This window comes from Salvia splendens, chromosome 21 (genome assembly GCF_004379255.2).
Source record: "Salvia splendens isolate huo1 chromosome 21, SspV2, whole genome shotgun sequence".
NCBI classification, from domain to species: domain Eukaryota; kingdom Viridiplantae; phylum Streptophyta; class Magnoliopsida; order Lamiales; family Lamiaceae; genus Salvia; species Salvia splendens.
Window position 1 is genome coordinate 3,085,160 of NC_056052.1, and position 11,525 is coordinate 3,096,684.

Consider the following 11,525-nt stretch of genomic DNA (forward strand, 5'->3'; position numbering starts at 1 on the left):
GCAAATCAAACCAATTATTTTCCCTTCCACTTTTGTTCAACACTTGAAAACATGTTGAAGCTAAAATCTAAAACAAACACTACTCCTCAATCTCAAAACCCTAATTCTCTCAACCCTAATTGTGATCATCCACCTTCATTTGGGAATCAACTCGAAGATCCTCTCTATTTCGACATCGCTAATTATCTCGTGTTCGACGAAGATTTTGGCTCAAACCACAATATATCTTGTGAAAAAAGCCAAGGTGTGGTGGATTGCTCAAATGGATCTTTCACTTCACCACCATTTGCCAATAATATGTTAGTTTTTCCTTTTGTTTGATACCTTTTTTCTTGATATTAGATGGGATCTATGATTTTATGGTGATATAGTTATTCTAAAGAATCTAAAAATATAGATAGATGTATGTTGGTAATTATTTAAGTTTTGGTGTTTCTTAGAAGGCCAATAAGGGTAGTGAACAAGTACAAGGCACAAGAGGATTGTAGATTTGCATTTAGAACAAAAACAAAGCTTGAAGTAATGGATGATGGGTATAAGTGGAGGAAATATGGAAAAAAGATGGTCAAGAACAGCCCCAATCCCAGGTATATTTATTTGTGTGTGTTGGTTTAAATATTTAGATCTTATGTTATTGTAATTGATATTTATACATTTATACTAGTACATATATATATATAGGATTGTGATCAATAACGAACCACTCTTAAACCTTAAACGCCGAACAACATCATTATATGATAACATGGAGTTCATTATAATGAACTAACAACAAACATATAATGAACTTCATATTTCTAAATTATGCATGAAGATGTCATTGTTTTTAAATCTCATAATTCCCTATAATGAACTATAAATAAAGTTGTAATGAACTCCGCATTATTATATAATGATGTGTTTGGCGTTTAGTGTTTAAAACTAGTTTGATATATAATACAACCCCCTCTCTATATATATATATAATTTGCATTCAAATGATGAGAACTGGTTTTATGATTTTGTTACTAATCTACTGATAGTTTCATATTGTAAAACACTAAACTAGAGAGTATAACATAGAGATCATGGATTCGATAAATATTGATCACTAATTGAAGAGATTAAAATGGAATAAAATTGAAGAGACATGAGAATAAATATAATTTAAAATCACATTATACATATAGGTACTAGTGTTTGAGTAGGGCTCACACATAATGTCAAGCTGAGAAGGCTCAACTTGAAAGAAATATCTAATTTGTTTTGGCATTTCACCAATGAAATAGTTGTTGCTATAGTAGCATGTTGTAGTTCAATTATTTTCAATTTTTCTCGTTGATGTAGTTAATTAATTACTAGTTTTTTATTTTAAATTTTATGTTCCAAATGAATTAAAAAGCATATTATTGTTGTGCACTTTTTTAATTAATGATCATATAAATGTAAATATATCAATGCAAATTTAAAATGGATGATCTATCTCTCTCTCCAAATAAAATGATAAAATGACAACATATATATATAATGTGTAGGAACTATTTCAAGTGCTCAAGTGGAGGATGCAAGGTGAAGAAAACGGTAGAAAGGGATTGTTTGGATCCAAGTTATGTGATTACAACTTATCAAGGAACACACAATCATGCCTCATCTACCTATTATTGCACTTCCTCTGCAATCTGATTAACTCACACCACTGCTTAGTCAGTCTTCATGTGTATATTTGCAATAAATATAATATCAATAGTTTATGTGGATGTTATTTGAACCTTTTTAGTGATGAATTAATGACAATTATCATATTATTTGCATCTTGGGACATATGTAGCGGTTATTAAATGAAGGGATATTGGCACCTGGAACTTTCAAAAAGTTGAGTTTTTTTTACTAATGAAAAAATTTCAGCTATATTAATAGATTGAAGAACAAATTTGGAAGGTGTACTTCAAGAAAAAACTATTCTTAAAGATTGAAAATCTCGAAGTTGTCGAGAAATTACGAAAAAAATTATGTTATTTGCCGGAATTTTTTCATTGGTGGGAAATAACAAACTTAGAATAAAGTTCGTGATATTATTTGTCAATTTCAAAGTTCGTGGGAAAAACCCAACTTTTTTAAAGTTACATGATATTAAGTGCCAATATCCCTTAAATGAATTAATTAGAGTATAAAACATGTAATCTAGCTTGTTGAGACTAGACTAAAATCAAATGCAAGATCATATTATGTCAATAAATTAGAAGTAATTACTACTACGAAAGTGCAACAAACTTTGATTTTATCTATTTCTCATTTTAATTTATAATAAGTTAATTTTTAGCAATTTTGTGTATACTATATAGTAACTTATATTTAGCCAGTTAAAAATCGAAATGCTTGAGTTTTTGTCCTAAGTTGGTAATGTTGTCATGTCGCTAAGATCCTAAATTGATAGTTTTCAGATTGTGAATTGACAAACAATTGACATATATACTTTAGAATTTAATTGTTCCATAGTAAAATTTAAAATTTAGAGTAAAGACCAAAACTTGTTCTGAACATTATGCTCATTTTATGATATTGGTCATAAACTTTATCTTTTGAATTTTTGCATCATGAACATTTCAACTCGGTTCACAATCGGTCCTGCACTAACTGTTCCGTCTATATTTAAAGGTCAACGATACCGATTTTGACCCATCATCTTCTCCGTCAAAATACTCAACCTCACTGGACCTCTTCCGGCAGCACCTTGCCGGAAAAGACCTCCGGCAGGCCGACGAGGAGACGCGCCGCCTCATCATCGCGCTTGCTGGCGATGCCGCCGTGAAGCGCGGCTACGTCTTCTTCTCAGTGGTCCAATTCATCCCCTCCGAGGCCCTCCGGGAAATCGACGCGCTGTGGCGGCAGCACATCGATGGGAAGTTCGGTTACAACGTGCAATGGAGGATTTGGAAGAAATTGAATGGGGATTTCACGACGTTCTTCATCAAGGTGGGGTGGATGAAGAAGCTGGAGAGCTCGGAGGTGGAGCAGTACAATTACAGGAGCTTTCCGGCGGAGTTTATGTGGGAGATGGAGGGCATCTGTCGTTGACGAATGCGTTGAGAGGGATGCAGCTGCTCAACTGCATTCTCAGCCTCCCGGCTTTTGACGGAGAAGTTGATGCGTTGACCTTAAAATATAGACCGGACAGTTAGTGTATGACCGATTGTGATCCGAGTTGAAATGATCAGGATGCAAAAATTCAAAAGATAAAGTTTAAGACAAAAATCGTAAAATGAACATATGTTCAGAATCAATTTTGACCTTTACTCTAAAATTTATAAGTTACGATCGGAGAGCATTTAGATTGATCTGAAAGGGACAATTTTCCAATAGAGAAAATATATCAAGAATCATGACACTTATAAATGTTATTAAATGAAATTGCAATATGTAGTTGAGTAATTAATGAGAATTGATATGCTTGAGGGACAATTTGTGAGGGAAGGTGCAATATATAGTTGAGTAGTCAATGAGAATTGATATGGTTGAGGGACAATTTGTGAAGGAAGGTGAGCGCCTGATTCTTTAATTATTATTTTTATTTAAAATTCTCTCTCTTCTCTCATGTTAAATTTTTAAGATTCATCGTATTTTTATTATTTATATGCCTACCATATTTATCTTCATATTTACCTCATCATTTATTTTCTGTTCCCTATCCCAGTCTTTTTAAAATGCTGAAATCTTCCAATAATCAGTGCCATTGACATTCAAAACAGTGGATTTTATTAGGTATCAGCAAAGTTTGCTGCCCCATTTAAGTTTTTGCATTCGTTTGTCGAATTGAGTTTGCTACTATATTTTATAATCTTTGAAGTCCTTTGAATCCCAATGAGGTTTGGGCATCTCAAAACCCAACCCATCCAACCCAACTACATCACAATACATTTTCTTCAACAAATTCCCAAAGCTATGCAAATGAGTTTTGTGTGAAATTACAATTGTACGTGTGGGTTTTCATTGCAAATAAAAAAAGAATGTTTATGGAGAATTTGCGCCTCCCAATTTGCACAGTAGCAGAATCAAAATCAAGCTAATTTTCTTTTTCTTTGCTAATAAAAAGTTGAGAATTGGTAGGAAGTGAACAATAAAAAATGAGAATTTTTTTTATTTTTCCAAAGAGAGAGATGGGAGAGCTGAGAGAATGTCGGTTAAATCTTAGAATTAAAGGGCTTTTACGAGAGATGAAAGAATTTTGTATTAAAAAAATAATTAATAAATGCTGACTTGGAAAGTGGCACTTACTCTCCCTCACAAATTATCCCTCTCCATATCATTTCTCAGTAGTTCATATGTGTGTCACAAGAACATAAATATGTCACTAGATTTAGTGACATTTGAGAGTGTAGTCAATTTTGTGACATGTAGACGTACAACTATATTGTTAAATTTGGAAATCTCGCAAAATTTTTTGACAATTCAATCTCAATCAGTCTGAGTCAAAATATGCCTTTTTGGGCATGCACTCTTAATTATGGCTAAAGCTTAATGTGGCTGTCCTTGGCATAAACTGGCTAATGGCTACAAAGCAATATTCTTTTTGTGTTGACTATACTATACTATACATAAGTAGTTTTACTAAAGTATATGATGCATTTCTCATTTGAAAATCAAGGCTAAACTCTGACTTGTTTTGAAGTACGTACTAGGAGTTTGGTGGGCTTGCGTCTTGGTGGCTCGGATGGGGAGACGTGAGATCGTTCGTATTCACAACGCTGCTCGGATGACTCGGGGGATGGTTTGAGGTTACCCAAGGGTTAGAACAAATTAATTTTGATATTTTAATGATAAATAGTTTCATAAATCGAATACAGTATGATACAAGAATCGAAGCAACCAGGGTATTATATGTTTAGTCTTGCTAAATATTGCCGCATCTAATTATGGTGTAGCAAATTGGATCACACTGCGTTAGTAAGAGGAGGAAATTGTTCTTCGAAAATGTTGCTTCAATTTAATGTAATTTTCATAAGCAGTGCCGGGGTAACCAGAAAGGATCACCTCATACGTAGTATACTACATTTCTTAATACACTATTAAAAAATTGACAAAGAGATCTCATTTTATGGAAATAAAAGTTATTGCATTCCATGTGGATATTCTTTATCAATAAACAATAAGATTTCAATTCTAACTTTCCTAATACATCATCTACTACACTAATCGAAAATAAAATTTCCAAATTTCATTGTTTTTTATATTGAAAATAAAGAACTAAACATATTTTATTAATATAAGAATATTGAAATTTTAGTCCTTTTTATTTTTATAAAACTGCTCATATGTCTATTTTATACTATTGTAGTAATAAAAATTGTGAGCAATTACCACATTTAAAAAAATTATTTAAAAAGTATTAATAATTAACTGAAATAATAATAATCGTTGAATAAAATGAATACTAATAAAATTGTTTATACTTATGAGCTATACAGAAAATGGAAAAAAAATATTATATTATATTTTAAATAATATAATAAAAATTGAAAAAACAATAGAAAATGCCATATGCACGATGACACAAGTTTTGTGTAAATTAATAGCACTAATATTTTGATGATTCATTTTAATAAAATTGATACAAGTTTTGCGTAAATTAATAATACTAAATTACTAATATTTTGATGATTCGTTATAATAAAATTGATACTTATACAAACTTAATTTATAAAATGCACATATTGTAATAAGTAGAAAATAACTTTAAATGTTAAATAATAGGCACATCCTATCTTATACGACTTGGCGATAACTTTATTATCATTATTTATTTTATTTCTATTATATTTTAATTTTAAAAATTAATGAAATTTGGGAAAATTGAATTTTATTATTTTTGTATTAGTGTAGCAGAAGATATATTAGGAAAGTTGGAATTGAAGTCCTTATTTTTTTATTATAAAGAAAATCCACATGGAATGCAATAACTTTTATTTCCATAAAATGAGATTCATTTGTCAATTTTTTAATAGTGTATTAAGAAATGTAGTATACTATGTATGAGGTGATCCCTTCCGCGGGAAGCAATATTTGCACACCAGGAAATAGGAATGATTTATATATGCATTTATCATTTTTAAAGAATTTTAAGTAATGCATATTTACACAAAATAAGACTGTATTTTGCATTTATGTATAATCGTGGTCATATTTATTTAATAATGAAGTTTAAGTCAAATTTAGATCAATCACGTAATTTTTAAATTGAAATATTGAATTAAGAAGATTCAAGTTTTCTTAGTCATGCACAATTAAATGTACTAATAATGTTCAAAATAATGTATTTCACTATAGTATCAGTATATATTTTTTTTTCGTTTTCTCATTTCTTTTCTTATTAGTACTATTATATTTAAACAATATTGTTTTTAATATTATAAATAGATATTGATTTTATTTCAATTTCAAAAATTATAATATTCTTAGAAATTGACCAAATTTATAATTTAAACTACTATCTCTTGTTTAAAATGCCGAAAATTCCTTTCCACAGAGTCAATTTACTTGCAGAAAATGTATTTTGCGTTGATACCAAGATAGCATTAATTGATTAAATATTTCAGAATTACACACCAATTAGATTATTTGTAATCGGAATATGATATCGCCAATATTATTATCCCCCAAAAATTAATTTCAAGCAATCAATCTTCCTCATCTTCAGAATTAAGATCACTCGAACTGAAACAAATTCTCGAAAAAGCCCTATTCAGTGCCCCTTTTCGATCTCACCGCGCTTTGTGTCGCATTTACGCAGCCGATTTTGGTTTGAAGCTAATGCGTTGTGGAATTGGGTTTGAGTTGAGGGCCAATTTTGAGATATTACTAGTTTTTGTAATTATCTCTGTGACGATTTTTAGAGTGTAGGATTTTGGTGGCTTAGAGAGAGAGAGAGATGTTTTGGAGGGAGAGTATGAGGGAGAACGGAGAAGAAAGCGGTGGCCCTCCTAGCGGCCAGGTTAGAGTGCTAGTTGTTGGAGATTCAGGTGAGCTGATGTTGTTTCCGAAATTCTATCTTCTCGTTTGTGATTCGTCGTGCTTTTGTTGTTAGCGTGTTTGGATTTTGAAGCAGATGATTTTGAGTGATTTATGTTAAGGATTTTGAGTCATAATGTTTCATAAATTCTCCAAATTAATTGTTGGAATTCAATTGTTTAGTTAAAATTGAATTGTTTTTCCTTTATTGAGGTTGTAGTTTCAACTTGCCTTTGGTTGTATCGTTGCTTGTTGATGGTGAATCGGTGATTCAGTATTAGAAGGTATACATACAGTTATTTTGATCGATCATGAGAGGTCTCGGATTGCAAGGAGATGATTATGTTTAAGGTTTCAGATCATGCTGTGACAATGCATTTACATTGTTATGTCCTTTTAGGTGTGGGGAAAAGTTCTCTTGTTCATCTGATTATGACGGGTTCGTCCATTGCTCAACCTCCTCAAACAGTTGGGTGTAACGTTGCTGTCAAGGTAATACTTGCGTTTAGATTCTTGAAAATGAATCTATACCGTATACTCTGGATTGAATTGATGTATTTCCTTTCCCGTATGCAGCATGTTACATATGGAAGTTCTACGGGTTCATCAAATAGCATCAGAGGCAACTTCGAGAGAGATTTCTTTGTTGAACTCTGGGATATATCGGGGCATGAAAGATACACTGACTGCCGGTCTCTTTTCTACTCTCAAGTTAATGGTAGATAAACAACATTTTTCACTTAATATTTTCTTTGAATTGAGTAATTTGTGCCTATCTGTTCAGCTGATCTTTCTGAACAATTACTTGCTATTTTAAGTTGATTACTCTTTTATGATAATGGTTTTCTGTTAGTTGATTTTAATTGGTTGTAGCATACTCCATTGAAGTTTAGTTTGTTTAAAATTTAATAAGTTTATTTGTTTGATTCTTAACTATAAGTCCCTTTTCTCCTTTTGTCACATGATCTTTGATTTTAGGTGTTGTGTTTGTACATGATATTTCTCAAAGAAGGACCAAGAGTAGCTTGAGCAAATGGGCAGCTGAAATTTCCGCAACTGGTACATTCTTGGCTCCTTTATCATCTGGAGGTCCTGGTGGCCTTCCTGTTCCGTATATTGTTGTCGGAAATAAAGCAGACATTTCGGCAAAAGAGGGTGCACGAGGTAGCAGTGGTAATCTTGTTGATGTAGCTCGACAGTGGGCTGGAAAGCAGGGCTTGCTCCCATCGAGTGAGGACCTTCCTTTGGTTGAGACCTTCCCTAGCAGTGGAGGCCTTCTGGCAGTACGCCGTCTTTCTAGCTGCGTTCATTTCAATTCATTTATCTAGTTGATGAGTTGCCCTTGACAGTGCATAAACCTTTCTGCTACCTGACATTTGTTCATGAAATCAGTAGTAATATAATTTGTGAATAAAAGAAAAGGAAATTTCACAACCTTTTACATCTAGGAAAAGTTCCTATAATTTGCCAACAGAGCTATTGAAATTTAATCTAGTTTGTGGCAAAAGCATTGCAAAACATATCTGTCTTCTCTACTCTGCTTTAGTTGTGTTTTTAGTTTCTAAGGCAGGCATATGATTCAAAATCGTTTAATTTAATAAGTTCTGTAGCTGAGCTGGTAGCTACAACATGGGAGAATTATAGAAGGGCTTTGTTATTAAGTTGGTAGCTATATTGAACATAGTCAAAAGGGCTTGGTGATATCGGTTTAATTAAACTAGTGTCTAACTATGGAGTATGGGGGTATATGTCTTCTATGCTTCCAGCACTTGTTGGTAAGAATTTGGAGTTTGTAGAACCTATTTGTAGCGTGTTTGATAATGTAAGTTTCTTATTTATTCTCTTCTTAATACAGTAATTTCTCCTAGTGAAGTAAACAAAAGTCAGCATTGATTTTATGAAAATAAATGGGAAAGCAAGGACTCTCGTGAATATGATTTTTCGAGGTTTCAACCTCATTACCATTTGGATTATAGATTATAGTATTTGCTTATATTGCCATGGTTTTGATTCCCAGTTGGATGTGTAGAATGGTTCCTGTGTAGCATGATAAAATCCGCTTTACTAGTTTCATATTGATGTGTTAACAATTTTTGGTTTCTAAATGCAGTCTGCCAAGGAAGCCAGATATGACAAGGAAGCTCTGATGAAATTTTTCCGAATGGTTCCGTACTTTGTCCTCCCACTTGATACTTACTGTCTGCTGCAAAACTTTTGTTTAAAGGAGTTGTATATTTTGCGTGACAGTTGATCAGAAGGAGATATTTTCCGGATGAATTGTCTAGTTCAACTCCGTGGTCTGCCCAAGTCAAAGGCTCGTTTCCAGGTCCTGGTGAGATTTCCAGCGATGATGACCAGCAGTATAAAAATTCAAGGTACGACATATGCAACACAGCTAAGCATCGCATGTTTGAATTGCCTCAAGTTTTGTACTCATTTTTCTATGTTCAGCTTAACCGCGTATGATTTTCATAAATATTTTCGTACATACTAGAGGAGAAGAAACAAAATAGTATTGTTGAACTATTTTCCAGTCTCCATATGGCATACTTCTTACTCGTCATATTCTGTTGGTAGCGCTTTAGGTCAGCCGTACAAGTATGATGTACTTCCTCCACTTCCTGCTCAGCACAACTTGACACCGCCTCCGACACTTTATCCTCAGCAGCCTATGTCGAAACCAGACAATTACAACATCCCAGCATTTGCCAGGACAAATTCTGAGGATATTGCTCGTGCAAGATCAAGGCGTACGGATATTAACGTGTGAGCGTTCCTTATAGTATATGTATGTACTCATCCTCTAATACAATATTTTCGGAGTACTTTTGTTTAACAGATAGTACTTCTTTTTCGATCAGATTTATGCTCACATTTGACAACGTGTGCAGGTTAAAATCAGTTACTCGTTTACACTTTATGTATATTCGATATCTATATGTAATCGGCTTTAGTTTTTTTCAGTATTTACGACACGTATGATTGAGCTACTATGTGTACATGAAGTGTGTTCTAAATCAAAACCAAAATTTGAAAATAAAAATGGTAAGTGCTTGTTCTTTGAAATTTTTATACCAAGACAGTAACATATGGCTTCATTTTAAAAAAAATCTCTGTATATTTAATAAATTATGGAGTATCTATAGATCATAATCGACCATTTTTTAATCACAAATACGGTAAAAAATGTTTCAATTACAGAATTTTCAAAAACTATGTTTAACCTTGATAGCTTATGTCGCTTGAATATGAGATTATAAAATGCACACAACAAAAATGGTTGTCCCAAGCGAAGAAGAAGACTAGGTGACAATAAAAATAAAAATGAAATAATATGAGACTAAAAAGGCTTTGCTATTACGCTTTCACATCTTTAAAATTAAAATTATAAATAACGTCGTGACTTGAATAAAACTCAAGAAGATGTGGCATTTTAAAAAATTTTATAAAGACTTTTTAAAAATGTGTGTGAACCATAATATATTTAATTGAAGATAAATCCCGAATTTTATAGGAACGTGCTAGTGGTATTGGAGATTTCTGACCCACAAACCAGCGGTTCTACTTCTATGGAATTTGAGCAACGCATTAGCTAATAGTTGATGCCTTGATGGGCTTCATGTTTAAGATCACACTTAAATTAAAACATTACTCTTATTTATTTTGTCTGACTTTAACTAATTATTATCTTTTTTTAAAGCCGAGTGAATGAAATTACAGTGGGCAGGAGGGAGTACTTAGTCAAAAATCCATAGCTTTTGATTAATTTGTTTTGATCTATCTGTAAAAATAAAAGTAAAATTATTTATTTAAATTATTAATTGGGCATAAACTATATAAAATTTTTAAGATAAGTTTGACTAAAAAACCATCATTAAAAATCATAATTGTGAAAATCATACCCAGATTAAAAACATTATTTGCAAAAAATAAAGAATATTCGTATATTAAAAATGAATGCGCACGTTCATCAATTTACAAATATTCGTATCACATAAACCTTCCTCTGTTACAAAAAACCTGATTAAAAATAATAACCATAATTACAAAAATAGTACTAGCATATTAACAAATATAATTGAGTCATCAACTTGGTCGGATAGTTTGTTCACCATGTACATTTATTTGGAATATAAGCTAGTATTTTTTTTATGGTTAATAGAAACCTGAAAATTTTTAAGTTTAGTATGTTTTATAACTTAATTTGTTTCTGTTTATAATGGATTCTATGATCTTTGTGATTCACTATTTTAGTAATCAGTTTTGCAAAGTGGTGACTTAATTCACAAATGGAAGTGTCCTTAAGGCCATGTTTGTTTGGCAAGATAAGTAAAGTTATCTGGAAAAATAATTCCTAGGATTATGATTCTTTGGAATAAAATTACAGGGCGGGTTGACTTAGCCGGAGCCCGAATCAGCAACACCCAAACAAATGGAAACGTACCAAAACCATAACAAGAAGCACTAAATAGATCCCCAACACTTTAGAAATGACATAAACATATAAATAGTGCACCATAAGTTTAGAAATCATTTTGAAAACA

The 11,525-nt window shown here is 32.1% G+C and overlaps 2 protein-coding genes and 1 pseudogene across 4 annotated transcripts; all 3 read left to right on the forward strand.

Annotated features, from left to right (window-relative positions):
- LOC121783943 (probable WRKY transcription factor 51) lies at nt 1–1,820 on the forward strand. Its single transcript, XM_042182129.1, has 3 exons — nt 1–299; nt 441–587; nt 1,515–1,820. The coding sequence occupies exons 1-3, from the start codon at nt 52–54 to the stop codon at nt 1,660–1,662; spliced, it is 543 nt and encodes a 180-aa protein (XP_042038063.1). The 5' UTR covers nt 1–51; the 3' UTR covers nt 1,663–1,820.
- Nucleotides 1,821–2,532: 712 nt separating this feature from the next.
- On the forward strand, nt 2,533–3,158 carry LOC121785317 (annotated as a pseudogene).
- A 3,418-nt stretch (nt 3,159–6,576) lies between these two features.
- On the forward strand, nt 6,577–9,947 carry LOC121783521 (small GTPase LIP1-like). Of its 3 annotated transcripts, XM_042181613.1 has the most exons (8): nt 6,580–6,992; nt 7,382–7,473; nt 7,558–7,699; nt 7,960–8,264; nt 9,092–9,145; nt 9,229–9,356; nt 9,559–9,769; nt 9,873–9,947. In XM_042181613.1, the coding sequence occupies exons 1-7, from the start codon at nt 6,902–6,904 to the stop codon at nt 9,749–9,751; spliced, it is 1,005 nt and encodes a 334-aa protein (XP_042037547.1). In that variant the 5' UTR covers nt 6,580–6,901; the 3' UTR covers nt 9,752–9,769; nt 9,873–9,947. The 3 variants fall into 3 exon arrangements, with proteins under 3 accessions (XP_042037548.1, XP_042037547.1, XP_042037546.1); XM_042181614.1 differs by lacking the exon at nt 9,873–9,947 and having other exon boundaries at nt 6,577–6,992; nt 9,567–9,817; XM_042181612.1 differs by having other exon boundaries at nt 6,581–6,992; nt 9,559–9,947.
- Nucleotides 9,948–11,525: the final 1,578 nt, after the last annotated feature.